This window comes from Notamacropus eugenii, chromosome 5 (assembly GCF_028372415.1).
Source record: "Notamacropus eugenii isolate mMacEug1 chromosome 5, mMacEug1.pri_v2, whole genome shotgun sequence".
Taxonomy (NCBI): Eukaryota; Metazoa; Chordata; class Mammalia; order Diprotodontia; family Macropodidae; genus Notamacropus; species Notamacropus eugenii.
The window spans coordinates 117,271,893-117,294,769 of NC_092876.1; the positions used below are offsets into that span (position 1 = coordinate 117,271,893).

At 39.0% G+C, this 22,877-nt stretch overlaps 1 protein-coding gene across 3 annotated transcripts in view; it reads left to right on the top strand.

Annotated features, from left to right (window-relative positions):
• DLG2 (discs large MAGUK scaffold protein 2) overlaps positions 1-22,877 on the top strand; it is a 1,590,913-nt gene that overhangs the window by 359,256 nt on the left and 1,208,780 nt on the right. For 2 of the 3 annotated variants that reach the window (XM_072610682.1, XM_072610692.1), the window contains exon 1: positions 5,943-6,431. The exons of the other annotated variant lie outside the window; for it this stretch is intronic. In XM_072610682.1, coding sequence (XP_072466783.1) covers positions 6,354-6,431 — 78 coding nt within the window. In that variant the 5' untranslated portion in view covers positions 5,943-6,353. Of the gene's footprint in view, positions 1-5,942; positions 6,432-22,877 lie in introns of those variants that run through there. 3 annotated transcript variants of the gene reach the window in all.

The following is a 22,877-nucleotide window of genomic DNA, read 5'->3' on the forward strand; positions in this document are numbered from 1 at the left end:
TTAGTTGAGGCACTGACATCATCAAAGAGAAGAGTCAATTTTTCCTTAAGAAGGGAGCAAAGAAGGAGGGAAAAGGGAATGACTTTGAGGTCATTTGAAGTGTGGTATTAGATACAAGATGGAGCTTGTGATAGATGGCCTCAATTTTTTCCCTGAAGTATTTGGTGAAATCTTATGGGAGAGATCAGGGAGAGGATGGGGGAGGCTGTGTGAGGAGAAAAAATTTAGAATAGACCCTCTAGTGAATGGGATATTGTATAGGCCAGGTCTACCGAGGAAGAATTGAATAACTGAGAAGCGAAAGTGAAGGCCCAGATGATGTAACATGTTGCTGATTCAAGAGCCATTCCCAAAGCATAGATAGCCCTAAGCATAGATTTCACCATTTCACTCCCCTGTTCAGGAAGCATCAGAGACTCCTCATGGCTGACTTCTTTATCTGGCATGTGAAGGCCTTCACAATCTGGCCCCAGGCTGTCTTTTCAGACTGATTTCACATTACTCCTCTTCATGTACTCTGAATTTCAGCCAAACTGGCCTTCTCAATCCATGACATTTAATTGGTGTGCATCCATACTTCTACACAGGATATTTTCCATGCCTTAGAATTCTCTCTTTATTCCCCTTTGGCTCTTGGAACCCTTAGCTCTTTTCAGCATTCATCGCTTCTTGAAGAGGCATTTCTTGAGTCCCCAAGTTAGTAGGCCCTCTCCACACCCTCTGTAATCACTTCTTCTTAACCTTTTTGTGTGTATATGTTTCCATATTCTGCATTTATTTATATGGGTGCATTGTGTTTCCCAGATCCGCACTAAAGGAACATAAGATCATGGAGAGTAGGGACTTCTCACTTTTGTTTTTTGATCCCTAAGGCCTAGTATGATGCCTGGTGGGAGCTGAGTAAATTCTGCTGATTTATTAATAGCCATAAATTTTAGTGAACGTGGTTGGCATGGTTATATATCTTCTTCTATTAACATCATTCAGCAACACATGAGCAGAAGTGGAGAAGGTAAACTGTAAAAGTTATCCAGGTTTGGGATTCTGAAAAGGATAAGTGATGATAAGTCAAGGGGACAAGAGACTCAAAGAGATAGGATATGATAAAGCAGAAATGGCTAAAGGATCAAGATTTTGAAGGAAATAAAATTATTTTAGAATAGGAATAATGGTCTGCAAATGCAGGGAGGGATGTAGCAACTAGAGGTTAGGGCAAGGATATAGAACTGATTTCAGAACAATGTAACACAAAGATATGTAGAAGACTAGGAGATTATGTTTAATTAGCAAAAAAAAAAAAAAAAAAATCAAGCACCTACTACATCCCAGTCACTGTGCTAGCCACTGGAATTTGAAAACAAAAGACAATCATGCCCTAATGCATTCTATCAGAGAAAACAATAATGCATGCACATAATTGATTTATGTATTGTGAAGGTAAAAATCTTGGACATGGGGAAGAAATCAAAGATGTACTCAACTTTTGATTGAGGAGGCACTAGCATCTAGAGAATCTGGAAATGATCCATGTAGGAAGCATATTTGAGTTACGGACTTGGAAGGTAGAACACTGTGGGTGTTGATGAGATCAAGGGATATGATCATGGAAGCTGGAGAGCTGCTGAATCACTTTGGAAGGAAGGATATTTAAAAGGGGCTTTAATGTGGTAATCTAAATCTCCAAGTAGAAGTTTAGAGGTGGGATGGAAAGAAGCATTATGAGCCAGGTTCAAGATTCCTTAGAAAAGAGAAAATGACCTCGGGATTTGAAGAAAACAGCCACCAAAATCTGGATAGGGTGATAGATGTGGATGAAGTGGTTTTCAGAAAGGGAAGAGAATAGGGGCATTTATATGGTGCCTACTCTGTGGCAGGCACTGTGCTAAGTGCTTTACAAAAATATTACCTTATTTGATCCTGACAACAGCCCTTCAAGGTAGGTGCTATGTTGCATAATTGAAGAAACTGAGGCAGACAAATGAACACCAACTACTCAGTGTTTGAGATCTGATTTTACTTCAGATCTTCCTGACTTCAGGCTTAGTTAGTGCTCTATCCATGCTACCACCAACTGTCTCTACAAGAAGAGATTAGCTAAGTGATAGTAGTAAGGGGAGAGTCTGGATGTGTTAGTGAGGAGCAAGAAGCATGTCTTCATCCTCCTCTATTGTGTTGGTGTCTTAAGTAAAAATGATTGCAGTACTGGATGGGGTTTTCTTAGGGGAGGTAGGTTTCCATGATTGCAAGAAAATGAAAGGAAGAAGTCTAATATATATGATGGTTTGCTAATATTCATTTTTTCCATAGGGCATAATAGGAAGGGAGGGAAAAGTGGAACAGGATCATAGAAGGGACAGGACTAACATGTAAGAGTGTGAGGGAGTAAATAGTGATAGCCAAGGATGGAAACTTCTACCTAGGATACCTTTGATTCCAAATTGTAGGGGATGCTTAGAAGGCCAGTAGGACTGGAGATCGTCACAGTATTCCCACTAGCAGTAATGATCTTGATTTGATGACAATTCCATGAGCAAAAGGTAAAGACATTTGGAGGAAAGGGAAGAACATAGACAGAACAGGGCAGGTGACAAGTTCCTATTTCTGCTTGATAGTCAAATATTCTGATGGAACTGAGACCAAGGAACCGGCTGCCAATAGAGGGATAGAACATATTTGACTTACATACCCTGTAATGGTCAACTAGAAAAACTATGTTCCCGAACTTGATATAATATTCAATAGTTTATCTTTGCCAATACATAAGATCTTTGGTCCTGGACTGAGGGACAGTATGTAGGTCATTTAGATGTGTCAGGAAAGATAAATCCATTGTCTTATGTGATGGCTAAAGTGTAGGATCAGAGGCTGGATCAAATGACACTATAATGTAAAGCTCCAAGAATCATAGATGTAGAGTTAGAAAGTATAAATTATAATACACATGCATATGTGCTCAATATGCATGCATATATGTATTTGTGCATATATGTGTATGCATATACACATACACAGGTCCGCTCCATATCCCTAATATCATCCCAATTATCCTCATCACCCTCCTCTTCTTCTTTATTGCTATTATTATTATTATTATTCCTCATTCGCCATCTCAATACTTGATTCTTAAGTGCTCTGACCAAATTGTTTTTACTAAGAATACCCTGGTGGACAGATTCAATTGTGTGGATATATATACACACATGTATGTATGTATGTATATATGTATATATATATGTGTGTGTATAGATAGATATATGTTACATGATAGAATCCATCTAATCCAACCTTCTTCTTTAAAATATGAGGACCTGAGAACTAGAGATTAAGTGATTTGCCCAGGGTCACGCAGCTAATTAAGTGGCTGAGGAAGGATTTGAGCTCAGGTCTTTCAGACTTCAAGTCCAGAGTTCTATCCACTTCTATACATTACCTTTCAAACTTGACAAACTTTAGAGTGCTATATAAATGGGAGTCATTATTATTTAGAATCTGCAAAATGCTTGGGTGCTCTCATGGGTTCTACTACTGTTTTTGTGAGCATTCTCCACAGGTTTAGTCCCAAGTGGGAATGGCTCACTCTTAAATATCACAGGAATTTCCATTTAACATCTAAATAAATATGTGCACATGGAAGCCCCATGGGAGCCTTTACAGTATAAAACAAAGCCCCTAAAAGCATAGAAGTGTAATCCAATGCTAATTCTTTGTAGATTCAGACCAGAAACATCTATTATTAAAATAAAAAATGAGTTAATTTTCCTTATTTTGTGTAATAGATTAATTGCATCTGGCTAGTAGGGTATCCTTAGTAAAACAATTTGATCAGAGCACTTAAAAACCTGTATTGAGATGGGCCATGAGCAATAATAATAAAGAGAAGGAAGAGGAGAGTGATGAGGATAATTAGGATGATGTTGGGATAAGGACTGGACCTGTCATTTGTTGGTGTAGGGAACTTTGGAATGAGGAAAGTCCCTCTAGCAATGAAAGTTAATACCTTATTTCCAACTTAGAATTGCCTAGATTCTGGCAGGAGTGGAGAACCTGCAGTCTCTAGACTATGTATGGCTCTATAGATCATCAAGTACAGACCTTTGACTGAATCCAAACATCCACTTCTGCAAAATTTGAATCCAGTCAAAGGGCCACATTTGAAGACCTAGAGGGCCACATGTGACCTCTAGGCCACAGGTTCCCCACCCCTGAGAGAATACTGGCAGGTTCATGAATGGCCCTGTATTGGACAAGATGCAGGTCTTGAGCAAAGATCTTCCTAGGTCTGAGAGCACTCTGAAACGCTTCCCTTTAATAATAAAAATAGTAATAATAATTCATTGTACAAAGCCCTTTAATGTATGTAAAGTACTTTTCTTATAAAAATAAGCTGTAGGATAGTACTGAAATAATTTTAATTCTCTCTCTCTTTTTTTTTTTTTACAAATAAGAAAACTGAGTCTTTGTTAATTAACTTGCCCACAGACACAGAGCTTGCGAGTAAGTCTCTGAGATGGAATTTGCCAAGTCTGGCAGTTACTCCTCTGATACGGAGAGCCATAGATTTGAATGCAAATAACCTGGGTTTGAATCCTCTTTCTATTTCTTCCTGCTTGTGTGGTCTCAATCTGCTCTGTCAAGTGAGGGGGTTGTACTAAACGATCTCTAAAATCTTGTTCAGGTCTGAATCCTAAATCACACTCCCCAGTTCCTAGAATGGTGTATATAGTTCAGGATAAATCAGTATCTCTGGTTCAGGGATGTTTCATTGGAAGGATCCATTTCCTCTTTCAAAGTGAGTATATTATTTTCCCCAATCAAATCAAGATAGTTTAGATTGTGGATAAAGTACTGTATCTGATAAATCACAGGAAACATTTTCAGGTCTTAAAATTGGGCATTATTTTATTAGAGGTTTTGCCACTGGTTAGTTAAATGTTTATGAAAACAAGATAAGAAGATCAGGAGGGGCTTTATGGAATACTGGATAAGTCATAGGATTAGGAGTCTAAGGGCCTGGGTTCTAGTCCCTCCTCTGCTATTAAGTAGCACTTTGACCTTGAACAAGTCACTGATTCTCTCTAGGTTTCTGTTTCCTCATCTATGAAATGAGAAGACTGGACTCAATGCTGTTCAAAGATCCTATGCAGTTTCTAAAATCCTATAGCTTTGTGATTCTCTGAATAGCTGGTAATATATTGTATCTTCACAATACAGCTCACAGGGGAATCCTTTAAGTCATGCTATAAGTCTTGATGTCCAAGGGAGATCATCCTAGCCTGCTTTGTAACAGGGAATCCCAGAGAAGAGATAACTGAAGGGTTAAAGTCAAGCTTACCTGGCAAAAGAGAAGCAGCAGATTGCACTTTCTTCATTAAAAAAAAAAAAAAAGGCCAAGAAAGTGCCTGTAAGCATATTAGAACTGCTTTTCCACTAGGAAAACCTGGTGGTGACAGGAATAAGGGACAAGAGGAGCAAAGGTAATTTGAGGCAGGCTGGTTCATTCCAGGCACTTTCCATGCTTCAATCCCAACAGAAATGAAGTGTTGAGTCTTTGCAGCAGGGCAGTAACTGACCGGCGGCTTTACTGTCATTTATACACTGGAATTAGTAAGAGGAGAGAAAACACACACATACACACGCTCTTACACGTGCACAGAACATAGTATACATACTTCCAGGAGCCCCTATCCACCCGGCCCCGTCTATCTCTTCTTGGCGATTGTCTGCTTGGAGGATGGCATTTGGGTCGTTGGCACACCTGTTTGTACCCATCCTGGCTCCCTCCCTTCTTCTGGGGTGGCTGCTTTACCTGTGAGGCTGTGTTGTCTCCCAATCTGCTCTCATCAGTCACGGCTCCACCCCCTCCACCCCCTTCCTTTCCACTCCCTCCCAGGAACTGCCTGCCTGCCTGCCTGCAGAGGCAAAGAGAACCAAGGAGTTAAATTGCCGGAGCCCAGAAAGCAGAAGGTGAGCTGTCTGCCGTACGAGTTGACTGCGGCTTCCTTTCATGCTGACACGCATGTAGTTGGTGGTGACAGTACTAAGGAACTGCAGACAGGCACTTAGCAGACTGGATGTGAGCTGGATGCAAAGCTAGCTCACCCCGGACCTCCTGCTGCTGGCAGTATGTAAATATACCTGCAGACCGGCCAGACAACGGGCTTGCTGGGGTGGTGGGTTTGGGATTCCTTTCCTGTTCTTCTTTCCTTTAGCTGAAGCAGCATGAGAGGAACTGGACAGGCAACAGCCTAGAAGTGAGATCTCCATCGTGCTGAGATTGGTATTTAAGCTGAGGGTGGGAGGGTTAAGTTCGTCGCCCAGCAGATTTCATCCGGAATTCCCTTCCATCAAATACTATGTTCGCCTCTATCTGGTACGCCAAGAAGCTGGGTCGCAGGTTCGTGCATAACGCCCGGAAAGCGAAAATAGAAAAGGTATGCTTTGAGTGGGAATGGGTATTACCTCAGCTCCCAGCTGCCTGCTGGGTTTGGAATGTGAGTCCTGGTATGCAGCCCCCAACCTTGATTAGCCCCTGATTATAAACTGTTCTGGTTGATGTGATGCCTTGCTAGGACTGTTAACACCTGGGAGTGGGGAATGACTGTGGGGGGGTGGTTTGAGGATAGATGAATTCTCACCTTACTTCCTTAAACCGGATGACAGAGCATCCATCCCAAAGTCGTTATGGTCCCAAAATTACATAAAATCAACAGCTGTCCAGCTTCTGTTTCTACTGGTCCAGAGGTCTGGAGCAAACTTGTTGCAGAGCCGCATTATTTTTGTTACTCTGATGTTTAATCATGAAATAGCCATTTTCAATATATTAGGCGTCCTTCCTCCAAGTACTCACGAAAAGATTAGCACAAGTTTAGTGACTGCTAGAATCTGCCATTAGTTACCGGGACACAGTCTTATTATAGGCTACGGGGTGTGGAGATTTGAAGGTAGAGGTTTGTTTGTTTTTTTGTTTTAATTTTTTCCCGAACAGATTGTTTAAAATAGACAAGAACTGTATTTGTCATTGGCTGGCTCTCCATTTCTTCAGTGAGGGGACATTTTATGGTGGCTTTGTGATTTAATTTGACCAGTTGTTTACAGAGAGTCTTTTGGCAGATTCACCTCCTCAGTTGTCCTTTCTCCATGAAATGGAAATTACTTCTAAGACCAAGGAAAGTGTTACAAACTTGGGGAAAGGGCAAGTTGATTGGTTGGGTTACTAGTTGAGTTTCCCCAAACAGATAGATACAGCTTAAGGACTCAACTCTAGAATGAAATTAATAAAAACATCATCAGGGAAACTTTCAAAGAAGATAGGAGACTAGGAAATTGTTTAGCTGTTATTGCCACCTATGATGAAATGTTCACCTAGGGTTCCTTTCTACCTCAAAAGTACCAGTATATAGAAATGGCTTTCTAATCAGGATCTGATTTCCCTGTTGTGTGCCATGGTTCTTAGCTCAAAGGTCAATTTCCTATGATATTCACTTCATGGTTTTTCATTGTAAAAGATATTGACACATGAAATTAAAAAAAAAGAAAAACGATAGACTAAAATCTGATTGTAGTAGGAGTTAAGAAGTGGACACTGCAATTATGTATTCAAGATTAGAGGTTTTCAAAATGCTCACCTTTAAATATTATCAGGTTTAGTTCAGTGGACAAATTCAAAAATCTAAGTTATTTAATAGCTTAGGGAAGTGGGGATGTGTTCCTCCTGCTGTATGCTTCCTTGATGGCATTTAAAATTTATGTTAATAATAAACTGTCATCATAAAATAAGACCAGTCTTTTATTTTTTCCCCTTTATAGAGGGAGAAGTATAAGGAACATTTTAGGCAAAATGTCTTCTTCCCTGAAAAATTATATGTATGAATGACAGAACTGTCAGACTCCATGAATGGCTGTTAAAGCCAGGTTAAGAAAATGCTTTGTGCCAATTCAATATGTGAAGAAAAGTTGAGCTGTCCAGTTCTGTTTAATTCAGGTTTAGGCTCAACTGTTAAGAAAAGTGGCCCCATGGGATTTAGTGTATGTAGCCTAAGAAGCTGCTGTCCAATAATGAAGAGAAGGCAGTCTTGATTCATGAGCCAGTTAGGACTCAGTCATTTTCCTTTGTTTTGTTTTTTTTTTCAGTGACCAGTGTATAGAACAGACACAGAGAAAACAAGTTTTCTGCCTTATTCTTGAAAGAGACTTGAAGTCTTTAGATCTAATAAACAATGAATAAAAAAAAATCTACAAAGAGAAATCCATCTGCTGGTGGGGAACTGAAGTTTTACCTTCTAAGTGTCAGAAAATGAAAGGGGAAATATTGAATTCAATCACCTGAAAAGTAGCAATTTTTAAAGTTAATTTGGAAATGTCACTTGGCGACCTATATGAAAATAGCATTGCCTCATTCTTGAATGGAATCTATACTATAGAGTGCATTGAATAAATTAGTTTAGTTTCTTCTTCTTCTTACCTAAATCAGTATGTGTGGCTTAAACAAGTAGCTGCTAATTAATATTTGGGGTAATCATCTACTGCATTACTCTTTAACTAAACAGGCATTTGATCATAAGCTTCTATTAAGCTGAATGATTTGAAATCTTTTCAAAGTGTTTCTGGAGCCCCCAAATCCCCTTAAATTGCACTCAAGAAAAAAAAAAATGAAGAGCTGCTGGTGGCATACAGTTATACTTTAAAAAGCCAATGAAAATATTTTTCCATGATTGTAATGGATGCATAAAGGTAGAAATGATTAATCAATTTGAGTTGAGAGAAAATGACCAATCAATGAGCTTGCCTGTGAGGGAGCCTGAGATTCTCTCACATTATGTATATTGCTTCTTTTTTTTCCAGCTTGAATGATGGTTGGTAATTGTGATTTCATATTTTAAAGCCCTCTATAAATCTTTGCTTCTTGTTACAGTAAGTAAATGAGTTTATTTCTTCCTGGTCTAATAAAATGAAATAGGATCTATCACAAGTTAGAAATCATTTTTATTTATTTATTTTTTTAGCACTCAGGTGGGCTCTGAGGAGTCTTTTTTTTTTTTTTTTTCAGGGCTAGAGTGACTTAAGAAGCTAATTAGAACTGAACAAGCCTGAATAATCCCTCTAGACATTAAATAGTGCTTGGTTCATGGCTGGTTGGCCTGGTACACCCCTACTCTCAGTACCAGTAGGAAGTGACAGCATCATGAGAGTCTATCTCTGAGGTTCTCTTTCATGGGCTTCTCAGTTCTCCCACCTACCATGTCTGATTAAGGCATGCCATTCGTTCTTTTATTGACACCACAGAATAACTTGAGTGGAAGATTGGGGCTGTTTTACAAAGCACTGAAAAGAAGAGGGTACTGATAGCAGTTTTACTACCCTAACAGAAATAACTGACTTTGGTATTTAGTAAGAAGTAGTAAAAAATAGTTAGATAAACCAACTGTACCATTCCTTTTTCCACAAATAGCCTGGTTGAAACTTAGAGTCCATATATCTCCCCTGCTGCAGTGGTATGTAGGGATCATTTTTCCTAGAGGGTCTGAATTATGATCTGCCTTCTCTAGCTCACTACATCTCTCTCCCAATTCATGCCTTCCCAACTGAATTTGGTCTCAAAAGTTGATTTAAGGGAAATTTTCACATTGCTGGTCATATTTTATGATGTTTTCTTCGGACAGTATAATTGATAGTTTGGGTTCTGCCAAGTCACCATTTGTCTTGATTTAGAATTCTTTCATTGTCAAGGCTGGTGGTCATGTGATCTGTCCCCCTACTTCTGTCAGGATTACAATTACCCTCACTATGCATATCACCTGTCCTGTTCAATTGTGAAAAACCAGATAATCCAAATTTTGAATAAAACAAAAGGGAAATAAACCACCTTATTGGATGCCTATTGCAGGTCAAAGAGTGATAATCAGTTGAAGAAGCTAGAAAGATACCATGATATCACGCTAACCTGAAAGGTGACTTTGCTGCCAATAGCTTATTTCTATAGTAACAGACATGTCTCTCATCAAAAGGCATTTAAATGTTTTACAATTGTGCATACGTTCCATTTTTTTTCCTAGCATGAGTCAAAGATGTTAGATGATTCACAATTCCTTTTTTCTAAAAAGCAAAGCCCTCTATTGTCTCTTCTTTAGAAGGATATTCCATGTTCTTCAGTAAATTGAGAGTAACAGTGTAGGATATGAATTCAAGATTTCTTAAACCATCAACTAGGAGCTCAGTGTGAATAGCTGTGATGGAGTGTGGTGCTTGCATTTACACACTGACTGTTTTTAGTCTTATATCTGCTTGGAAAAGTCTGTCTTGATTTAGTACCTGTTTTCCAGACACCTGCTTTAATAGCTCAATTTAGTCAATATCTAGGTTTATTAATAAAAAGAAGGCTGCCTAAAGACGTGCTCAGATAAATTGGAAGTACATTTTCTGATGCAACAATAGAACATACCAGAATGGTGAAGTACTTGAGGACAGAGCTCCTTTACTCCCCCTATCAGCTATCTGCTGCATTATTTTGTTGTGTGATTTGCAAAGCGTGCTGTCTGAATTGTGGATGGATTCTCACTGCTTCCCCAGCTAGAGGAGATCTCTTCCTTAATGGACCTCAAAATAGTCTGCATTCCTCTTAGGCATCTAGACTCTAATTTGTATTCAGGCAGCCAATAAGCATTTATTACGAGCTTACTATGCCAAGAACCGTGCTAAATTCTGGGGTTACAAAGAGAGGAAAGAAACAAAACAAAAATTAAAAAAACAAACAACACCACAGCCCCCACCATGGACCCTGCTCTCAGGGCATTCACATTCTAATGGGAGGGATGATGTGACACATAAATAGCTAGATACCTATAAGATATAAACTGCGTAAATGGAAGTTAATCTCACAAGGGAGACAGTAGGGGTAGGGACTGGAGGGAAACTGGGAAAAGTCTCCTAAGGAAGGTAGAATTTCAGCTTGAGTTTTGAAAGAAGCTACAGAAACTTAAAGGCAAAGGGGAGGAAGGAGGACATTCCAGGTCTGGGGACAACAAGTGCAGAGGCATGGAGATGAGAGATGCAAACATATCGTGTGACTGGACTGAAGAGTTCATGAAGGTGGTAAAGCATATTGATCAGTCATTCTTCCTGACTCCATTTGGGGTTTTCTTGGCAATGATGCTGGAGTGTTTTGCCATTACCTTCTCTTGCTCATTTGCAGATGAGGAAACTGAGGCAAACTAGGTTAAGTGACTTGCTCAGGGTTATAGAGAGAGTAAGTGTCTGAGGTTAGATTTGAACTCAGGAAGATGAGTCTTCCTGACTCCAGGCCCAGTGTTTTATCCATTGTATCATTCAGCGGGAGCAGCGTTGTTGTTGTTCATTTTTCATTCTCAAAGATGACCAATGACACCAGGACGTATAATTTGACTGACAAGGTAGGAAAGGGTCAGCTTATGAAAAGGCTTTAAATTCCAAGCATTGAATTTGATCCTGGAGTTATTGGGTAGCCACTGGGATTTGAAGTTGGGAAAGAGTTATAATATAGTCAGATCTTACTGTTGTTCAGTTATTTCAGTCATGGCTAACTCTCTGTGACCCCATTTGGGTTTTTTGGTAAGGATACTGAAGTGATTTGTCATTTCCTTCTCCAGCTAATTTTAAAGATGAGGAAACTGAGGAAAACTGGGTTGAGTGACTTGCCTAGGGTCAAATAGCTAATAAGTGAACTGAGGCTGGATTTAAATTCAGGTCCTCCAGACTCCAGGCCCAGTGCTCTATCTACTGTGCTACTCAGCAGATAGACACTTTAGGAAAATCAGATAGACATTGGGGAAATATCTGCATAAATATCTCATTTTCTCCATAGTATTGTAAACTTGTAATTACTAAATCGGAACTGTTTCTGTTTTACCCAGGAATCCTGAGGGTCTCCCTCTCCCAGTTTAATTTTTTTTTTTTTTTATTAAAAGGGCCATCCCTTGAGTAACTTAAAGAAGTCTATTCATTGAATGGGTATATCTCACTCAAAGTGAGAGTGTGATAAGATCTTAGCCTCAAAGGGGCAGGTTCTCACATTGCATGCTGTCATCTTGATGAATATCAGGACACTGGACCCAGTTGGCTCAGGAGAAGAAAGTGAGGTTGATGACCTTGCACAGCCCTCCCTCCCTCAAATCAAAGTCAACTGCAAGTCATATCATTTTCTTAATGTCATGATCTGCTTCTAGAAGGAAGGACAAACACAACGACAACAGCCTTGACTTATATATCTTTATATTTTGAGTTCCGGTCCTAGTCCCATGCACGTAGTAGGTGCTAAGTCAGTATTTGGTAAACTGAAATTTCCCCAGTGAAGTGCCTGACTCCTAATAATAACAACCACCTCTATAGCTTCTTAAGATTGGCAGAGCACTTTTTTTTGCTATGAAATAAGTAGCACCAATACAATGATTCCCATTTTATGCAGGAGGAAAAATGAGGCTCTTGGGAGTTCATTGACTTGCTGTCCATTGCATGGTTATTCTAAGTATTGTAAATGGATTTCAAATAGAGGTCTCCTGACTCCAACTCCAATAACCTTTCTACTGCCACACACTACACTACATTGCTTCATCAGAGACCCCTAATAATGTTTGTGGAATGAATGAACTGGAAATAATATGCAGCAATCCATAGATACAATAGTGTGTTAGGACAGACCTGCCCTACATCCAAAAGCATCTCTAAACAGGTTTCATTGTACACATCTGAAAGACCAATGCTATGTTACTAAGGAGTCTATAGGAACAGAGGCAGCTAGATGTCACAATGAATAGAACACTGGATTTGAATCAAGAAGGACCTGTGTAACCTTGGCCAAGTTACTTAACCTCTGCCTGCCTTAGTTTCCTTAACTGTTATATGGGAATCACAGCAGCACCTACTTCCCCGGAGCTGTTGTTGAGGATCAAATGAGATATTTGTAAAACACAGCTCAGTGCTTGACACCTAGTAGGCATTTAATAAATGCTTGTTTGTTTTTGTTTTTTTCTTTCATTGCTCTTTTGGGGATCCTCTACCTCGCTATAAATAGAAATAAGAAAAAACTAAGGGTTTGAGCTGAATTAAATTAAATTAAAGCAGAACTTTCACATTAATCATGATCTCAGGACACTGAGGTTCTAGTCCCCACTCAGCCATGAGGACTTCTGCATCTTATTTTATCTGTCACAGAGTTGTTTGGAAGATCAAAGGAATCAATATATCAATATCAATAAAATGCTTTCAAATTATTTTTATTATAATGTAAGTAAATGTGGCAGTGACCTTCATAAACAAAGTTACACTCTGTTATACTTGTGAGGTGAACCTTCCACTTCATGACCATTGATTTGGTTCAACTAGAGTCATGTATCCTGCTCTGGATTCCACAAAGTAAGTGAGTATAGATCACCAACAGGAGGTGGGAGGGAGTAAAGAGATTAAGATCCTTTCATAGAGGCAGATTATTTGGTTTAAGTCTGAGGAGACACTTTAAGATTTATTAAGCAATTACTGTATGTTAGGCACTGTACCAAAAACTGGAGGTACAATTAATAAAATGATTGTTCCTGCCCAAAAGGAACTTACAATCTAAATGAATGAATGCCATACAGAAGGAGACAGGAAATGGCAGTATTGGGGGCACCAGGAGGTACCTGTCATGAAGACCTCTTTTACATAGATTTGAAACGACTCAGAGCAACAGATGCAAAATGGAGTGGGCTGAGAAAGTCTAGGAAGACATTAGGAGGCATGTGGAATATGGAGTTGAAATCAGGCAGGTTAGCAGATGTAAAATGCAAAATGAAGGGAGCTGAGAGTCCAAGTGTATCTATTGTCACATAGGAAATAAGCACCACAGGTAAGATATGTACATATACACACATCTAATGTAAACTGCACATCATATATATATATATATATATATGTATATATATATGTATATATATTACACATATATACATATATGCATGTGTGTGTGTATGTTTCAGTGAGCTAATAGACTAATAGGACTTACTATCCGATCTTAATAATAGCAATTATAATAAAAATAATGATAAAGTACCTTCCAGACCACAGCACTATCATCTGACTTAGTGATATATCCAAAGGACTCCTGGACTTCCGTCTGATCAATTGCTGCACACTCAGAGCATCTGGGCTTTTCCTTTTGTTCTTCACAAACCTTCCTTTCTGTTGGTTATTTCTTTCAATTACATTGTGAGCTTTTTGAGAACAGGAACTGTCATTCTGTTTGTCTCCCCAGCAGTTAACACAGTGGTTGACACATAATAATTACTTTTGTTTCCCATTCACTTAATGGATCTGTGATCTCATTGATTTCGGTGCTCCCTTCAAGGATGCTGATTGTAACCTCTGCGTATCTAGTACATGTGCTCCTTCTTGAAGTCCTCCATGGAGTATCCAGCTAAAGGGTGTGACATTCTTCTAGATCTCTTGACATTGCATGGATATGAATGAAACAAATGGGCTGCCTGTTGTTTTTTGTTTTTATTTTTGTTTGTTTTTATTGCTTTCTCTTGGTATGTGACTGACTGGACTTCTTTTCTTGTCATACATCACTATGATGCAACCTTTTGCCTTTTCTCTTATATAGTTCTTTTTGGGTGATATGCTACAGCCTACTCTCAATCACCCTGAGCCGCTCAGTTGCCTTTTGAGTCATCCTTAAATCTTGAAGGTCACCCAGACATTGGACATATGATATAAATATTTAGGGATTGCTCTTCCCTGAAGGCTTTTTCTGATGTCTCATCATGGCTTGGGAATGACTTTGGTCTCTCAAAGGGTATGTCTATGTCCTCTAAACCGGTTGAAAAATCCTACCAAAGTAGAAAGGCTGAGATGTGGGCACCAGCGATAAACTCTTTTCTAAGAAACACCTCTTATTTGAGGAAAGATTCTTTAAGAAACGTTTGTGTAGAAGACAGACAGTTTTGTTTATTTGACATATTTGTTATAAATGCATTATTTCTTCCCACATTAGTTAAGAGTCAATCTGTTGGAAAGGTAGGAAGCTTTTCACTTTGTCTCACTGAAGACAATGGATGTCCTTTAAATCTATAAGCCTTATTCATCTCCTGCCCTACCCTCCTTTTCTACTCACACATTCAGTTTAAATTGTTCCCTTCCATCTCAAATCTTCCTACAGTAGTTTGTTTAAATCTAGGGCATGGTACAGTCAAAAGAGCACTGGATTTAGAGTCAAAGAACCTTGGTAAAAATGTCACCTCTGTCACTTAGTACATAGGTGACCTGGGGCCAGTTGTTTTACCTCTTTAGGACTCAGTTTTCTCACATGAAGATTGAGGGAGTTGTACCAGATGAGTTCTGAGTTCTTTCCTGGCTTCAAATTTATGTTCCCATAATGTATGTTGCATTGCATGAATGGTGTATGTCTTGTACCATCCACCACCACCCTTCCTTTCCTGAAGAATGTTAACTAGTCAAGGGCAGGAGCGGTGTAATTTTTCATCTTCGTATCATTGACATCAAGAATTGTGGCTTATTTATAGTAGGTACTTAATTAATGTCTGTTAAGTCTAATTGAGGAATGGGGAGGGAGAGTAGGGGCGTGCACAAGACTCTGTGTTGATAGATTCATAGTTACTCATCCATGGTTCATATACAAGGTTGACATTTCACCCCCTTTCCATGGTATTTCAATACAATTACAATTCCTTGAAATATTGATTTATGTGAAAGCTGAGTCCTGAAAGCAGCCTTTCTGGATCCTGATAGTGTTCAATGTTTTATCCTTCATTTTCCTCAAATTATCCTTTTTATACTTATATGCTTAAATATTGTTTCTCCCTCTTCCACTTAAATAGAGATCAGAGATTGTTTTTTTTGTTTGTGTATTCTTGTTATTTTTTCCTCTTTAGAATCTCAGCACTTAGCACAGTGTCTTACATTTATAGATGCTAAATAAATGCCCATGTGTTTGGATTGTAAGGACAGAAACACACACATATACACATGTATATGCATATTTGTCCAAATATATATGTATGCACACATGTGTATGTGCATATGTGTCGTGTATATATATATACATATTATATATATGTATATACTTTTGGTGGTGATAGTGGTTGTTCAGCTGTTTCAGTCATGTCCAACTTTTTGTGACCCCATTTGCAGTTTTCTTGGTAAAGATATTCCAGTGCTTTGCCATTTCTTTCTCTAGCTCATTTTACAAATGAGGAAACTGAGAAAAACAGGGTCAAGTGATTTGTCCAGGTCACACAGCTAATAAGTGTCCAAGGCTAGATCTGAACTCAGGAAGAAAAGTCTTCCCAATTCTGCTATGCCAGCTAGTTAAGATATATGTGTATGTGTGTTTATTTACACACATATACACATGTGTATATACAACCATATGCATGGATGTGCCTAGAACATGTGTTCATGTGCATATGTATATGTATGCAAAAAGGAGAGACAAAATGAGATTTGAACCCAAGAAGATGAGTCTTCCTAATCCAGGCCCAGTGCTCCATCCACTGTGCCACCTAGCTCCCCTCACTATATGACTGTGGAGACTGGTAATTTTATATTAAGGAGAATGCACTCATACTATGGAATCCCATATACAAATCCAACATAAGGAAGAATTTCTTGATGGTGAGGCATGATAGATCCTGAACAAGTTGTGGAACCTCTTTAAGGTCTATTAAAAATAGAAGTTTTTCATCTGTCTGAGATGGTTGAAGAACAGTTTTGACCACAGAGAGATGGACTAGATTCTTTTTGAATCCTCTTCCTTGCAGCCTTATGATTCTGGGATCATTCCTCATCCCTGAGCAGGCAGTCAGCTACAGTGTCTACCTAACTGAAGTGAGAGGGAAGACAGATGTTGACATAGGCAGAGGGCTGCCCAGGGGTTCTTCACAAGACACCTGATAACTGGAGAGAGGGATGAATTGCACAGGGCCACCTGTTCTCAGGTCCCACCATTGCTGCCTATTCTAACTTATCACAAGAAAGTCTTAAAAGTGATCAGAAAGGGCAATAGTGATGACAGATAAGTCTAGATAAAGAACCAGAAAGAATCACTCACAGAATTTTATAGCACCAAGAAGGAACTTTTGTCCTCTTTCTTTAAAGTTTTCTCAAGATGAATATCTCCTTATGATGAGCAAAAGGGATGGGGACCATAAAATCCTTTCTCTTTGATTTCATGAGATCATTTAGAAGCCTGAAGAAGCGACCAGGTGTTACAATCTTCTAGTCAAGGCATCTTTTGCAGGGCAGAGCAACAGGAGTTTGTCCTAAGGCATCAATATAAAGAGAGGCCCAAGAGTTCTCTACCCAACTTGATCGAATCAACTGAGATTAACACTTACTTTGCGAGAAAAAAAACAATTAAAATAGGACGTCACCAGAGGCACACTCTTCCCAGGTAAAGTCACTTCCCTGCTCCATCTCACTGATGGTGTTCAACCTTGGTAGCCTTAATGTCTCTGAAAGTCTCTTCCCATAGGGTCTTGTGCCCCAAGATCCAATATCTGCTCCCACTCAACTTAAATTGTCTTCATAAAGTTGATTTTAGGGCATGTTTTTAAAACTGCTGACCCTGGCACATTTTGAAGTATCAGCCCTAGGCTCTAAAATTGCTAATTATAGCTGTATGTTTTGGTAGCCAGATTTTTAAATTCTAGTCCAGTTTATACAACTTGAATTACAAATGTTTTAGTTGTGTCAGGATGAAATCAAGACAGAGTCATTTTCTTGGGAAGTCTATACCACATAATTTAGAGCATTACTTTTTATATTATCTTGGGACATTCTCTCATCATTTCATCAGTGTTGACTTTGCTTTCCCCAATAGAGCCCAGGCTTTTTGAGGCCAAGGATTATAGCCTCCACTTTTGTATCTACTGGAATCAAAAATATCAAGCACGTAATATATCTTTGTTCTCAGGAGGATGATTGGTTGATTGACTTAGACTCTTTTCAAGACAGAGTATAGTGTGATAGAGGATAGTCCTTATCATTGTCTATATCCAGACTGGTAGAAAGATACCTTTAAGAAATTCACCCTCTTTTCTTTTTTTATTCCTCCAGTCCTTGCAAAAGCTAAACCATTTTGTCCTGATTAGATGTTTAGACAGGGAGCTAAGTGGCTCAGTGAATAGAACTTTGGGCTTGGAATCGGGAAGACTCATCTTCTTGAGTTCAAATCTGACCCTCAGACACTAGCTGTGTGACCCTGGGCAAGTCACTTAAGCCTATTTGTCTCAGTTTCCTCATCTCTAAAATAAGCTGGAGAAAGAAAGAGCAAAACACTCCAGTGTCTTTGTCAAGAAAATCCCAAATAAGGTCATGAAATGGACATAAGTGAAAAACAACTGAACAACAAGGTATTTAGACTGCCATCCCATTTTCCTTCCTCTATTCAAATTTTCTCTCCCTCTTTTCCAAACCAAAGAATAAAGCAGTCCTCAAGGGAGTGTGATTGCAATGCCTTCAAAAAAACCAACCTCAGTCCATCACCTTGCCCCCAGGCACTTAGATTAAAGGCTTGAATGAGCATGGTTTTCTGAAAGGTCCATTGTTTGAAACCACTCCTCTTACCAGTACAGGTTTGGTGGAGAACTTATACTTTCTATCCTTCAAAGACATCAGGTGGTAAACATGAAAAGATACTTTCTAGACCCTGGGGTGGAAAAAAAAATGTATCTGGTCCTGAGCCTTTTGAAATTCAGGCCATTTAATACATTCTAATAAACAATAGGCAGAGTAAATACTGGTTAATCCTTTGAAGAGGAAGTGGGTGGCTATTTAAATAGTTGTTTGTGTTTCTTATAGACCTTGAGGGGGAGAGTTGCTATTGTCTACCATGCCAAGCTTCATGTTCTGTGTGCCATGGATTCTAGGGTGTGGATATAGTACACATTAAATGGCAATACTATGTAGCTTGATATGTGGAAAGGAGAGTTAGAGGAAGGATAACAACTGCTGAGCTCTAATCTGCATTAAGGATGACAAAGCCTGTCCCAATCCCCTTAATTCTAGTGCCTTTCCTGTGTTAACTCCAAGTTATCTTGTATACAACTTGTATGTACAACATTTATTTTTGCATGTTGTCTCTTCCATTACACGATGAGCTCCTTGAAAACAGTTTTTCTATTTTTCCTTTCTTTATATCCTAACAATTTTGCCTAGCTTTGCATCCCAACACAGTGCTTGGCATATACGTCCATGCTTTTGTGGTTGTTCATTTGTTTCAGTCATGTTCAGTTCTTCATGACCCCATTTGGGGTTTTCTTGGCAAAGACGCTGGAGTGCCTTGCCTAAGAGATGTCTAATGACTGACTGCCTGATAAAGAAAGCAATTGCTCAGGCTATTTCCTGTGCCCAAAATGACCTCCCTAGACCTCAGATCTCTGTTTGTTAAATATTGACCTATCCTTTAAAACCTGACTCTTTACCAACCCTTCTATGACACCTTCCCTCATCCCCCAAACTGGGAATGACCTTCCTCCTACACATAACCTTTTGTTGGCCTATTCAGTAAAATCCAATGGTTCTCTAGCACCTTCAGGATCAAGTGTATACACCTATGTCTTGTATTTAAAGAACTTCAAACCCTGGCACCTTCTTACCTTTCCAGTTTCTTTATGCTGTACTCCTTTCCACACTGTTCACTTATGAGCAGACAGTACTCCACCTCCCATTTTGGTGTCATGGCTACCCCGAGCCCTCCCTCCCCCAGGAAAGTTCTCTCCTATTGCCCCTGACTTTGATTTTTCCCTAGCTTCCTTCATGATGCAACTGAATTTCCACCTTTTGCAATAGCCCTTTCCCATGACTCTTAATGCTGATGTCTCCTGATCTGGGATTAACTTCCATTTACTCTATATATCTTGTATGTATCTAGTTATTTATATATTGCCTCCCCCATTAGACTGTGAGATCCTTGAGAGCAGGGACTTCTCCCCCCCCCCTTTGTTTCTCCTTCTGTGCTTAGCATGGTGCCTGGAACTTAGGGAACACTTAATAAATGCTTGTTGCCTGAAATGTTTGATGTCTTTCTAAGGCATTTATTATTCAATACCTTTCGATCCCTCTAGACTACAAGTCCCATGATAATGGGTACCAGTATCAGGTATAAATTTTGTATATTTCAAGAGTCATCAGCATGTTCTGTCTACAAAAGGCATTTCTCACATACTCATTGCAGGGAGGAAGAAAAAAAGGAAAGGGAGGGGAAGAAAGAAAGGAGAGAAAGGAAAGAAGTTAAGAGGTAAAGAGGTAGGGATGGAGGAACAAGGAAATAAATGAAAGGAGTAATACAGGAACACAGGGAGGGAAGGTGAGAATTGTATCCCAAAGGTAACTATTGGAAAACATTTTTTTTAAAGGGAACTGCTCATTGTCTAAAGAGAACTGCAGCATATCATATATGAAGGAAAACTGAACTAGAAGGTAGGAAAGAGAGATTCTAGAAAAACCACCTTTATGTGCTTGATTTAAGAAATGAAAATCTGTAGCATTCTAAACTGTCCCTATTTGTCACTTATGCACCTTTGGCCAATTTGGGCTGAATCTTAGGGGTGTGTGACTAGTTATGAACAGGGGGCAATATCTGACTGTCTGAAGGACTAATCGAGAATGATGTTTTATAGTCTGTCATCAGAGAAATATATGATAACACAAAAGTAAAAGATGAAGCAGTCCTGTGACAAGAAGAGATAACCAATGTGTAGTCCAATTGAGCAAGTCCTGGGGAACCACCTCTCTAACACTTTGAATTGACTTCCTATGGCTAGATATAAGAGTAAAGGTCACCTACATTGAGCAAGCATGGATGGAACATGATCTGCCTCACCTGAGAGAACATCTTTATTTAAGAGATCTCTAATTTATCCAGGTATTTGAATATCATCCTGGTATTGTAGGGGATGTCAGCTCTAGTGGAAAAAAAAAGGAAGTGGAAAGTCTTATTGGAGAAAGGCAGAAGTTGAGTGTCTTCCTTCTCCTTTCTCCTTTCCTGTTAGAACAACTCAATTTCCTACTCGAATATTTAGTTTGTTGGAATTATGACCTTATAGAGAACCCTAGAGAATAGGGACCCATTTTCCTTGTCAGTGACTTGCACCTTTATACTACCACCATTCCTTGTGAATACTTCATTCCCATCCCCACTCCCGTTCTCTTTTATATTTGGAAGTACATCTAGAATAACTTCCCACTGTGGTGCTTCATCTTTCTAGAAAGAAGGAGGCTATAATCCTACTGTTCTCTGTTATGATTTGATCATATCTAAAGTGTGGTACAATTTTTGCACCTCATTTTAAGGAGGATATATGGGGAGGATGAGCAGGTTGGTAGTTTAGTGGCTAGAGTGCTAGGTCTGGAGTCAGAAAGATCCGATTTCAAATCTGGCCTTAGACACTCACTAGCTGTGTGACTCGGGGTAAGTCACTTAACTGTTTGCCTCAGTTTTCTCATCTGTAAAATGATCTGGAGAAGGAAATGATGAACCTCTCCAGTATCTTTGCCAAGAAAACCTCAAATGAGGTCATGAAGAGTTGAACATGAGTGAAATGATTCAACAAGAACAAAAATGTGAGGATGACAGAGATGGTGAGAGGACTGAGGATAATAATGTTTTATCTGAACAAATCAAGAGATCAAATAACTATTGAAAAGTAGCCAAAGGACTCTTTGTACATGAATGGTTAGCCTTGTTCCACTTGGCCCCATCTGCCAAATCCTGGATCAACGGATGGACATTGAAGAAAAAGATTTCAGCTTGATATAAGAAAAGAGATTTCCTAGCACTCAAAACCATCCAAATGTGGAAGGATTTACCTTAGAAGGGAATGGTTCCTCCTTACTAAAAGTATTTAAAGAGTTCAGATGTCCACCTGAAGAGTTCCTTGTTTAGACAGAATTTGGACTAGAAGGCTGAGGAAATCTTTTCCCACTTGGACATTTTGTGATTGAATGACCCTTATGATATCAGGCTAAATAAAAGGAAATCTTCCTCAAGTTGGTCTGGGAAATAGATGAGACACACACACACACACACACACACACACACACACACACGTGTGTTTATCATTTTTTTCTTTGTTTTTTTGCAGATGAGGCTTGAGTTGAATAAAATTGTCCATGATCACATAGCTGGTTAGAGTCAAAGCCTGGATTCATTGGCCAATGTTCTTTCTGCTAGATGGCATGGTCTCTAGTGCTCAGTATGCTTCATATCCTCATTAATCTCAACAGTATTAATGTTATTTGTCAATTCTGATTGCTCTCTGACATGTTTCCTATTGGTTCAAAAAACTCTCATAAAGGCAAGGAAAATGTTGAACCAGAACAAGACAGTCCTCATATTTAGGAGCAGCCCTGGCTAATATGTTCATGAAAAACAAAGGAGCAAGATTTTGATGGCTCAGTAGACAGAGCAGTGGACCTGGAGTGAGGAAGTCCTGAATTCAAATTCTGACTTGTCATGCTATGTGATCCTGGACAAGTTACTTAACCTCTCTCAGACTTGGTTCCCTCATCTGTAAAATGGGGATAATTCTAGTGCCTTCTTGACTTCCATGAACTGATACAAAGTGAAATAAACAGAACCAAAAGAATATTGTATACAGTAACAGCAATATTGTTTAATAATCAACTGCGAATGACCTGACTAGTCTCGGCAATACAATGATCCAAAATAATTCCAAAGGTCTTATGCTGAAAAACAGTATTCTTCTAAAGAAAAAGAACTGATGGAGTCTGAATGCAGATTAAAGCAATTTTAAAAATGTTATTATTTTTGCTTTTTTTGGTGTGCATTTTTTGCAATGTAGCTAATATGGAAATATGTTGCACATGTATAATCTATATCAAGTTGCTTG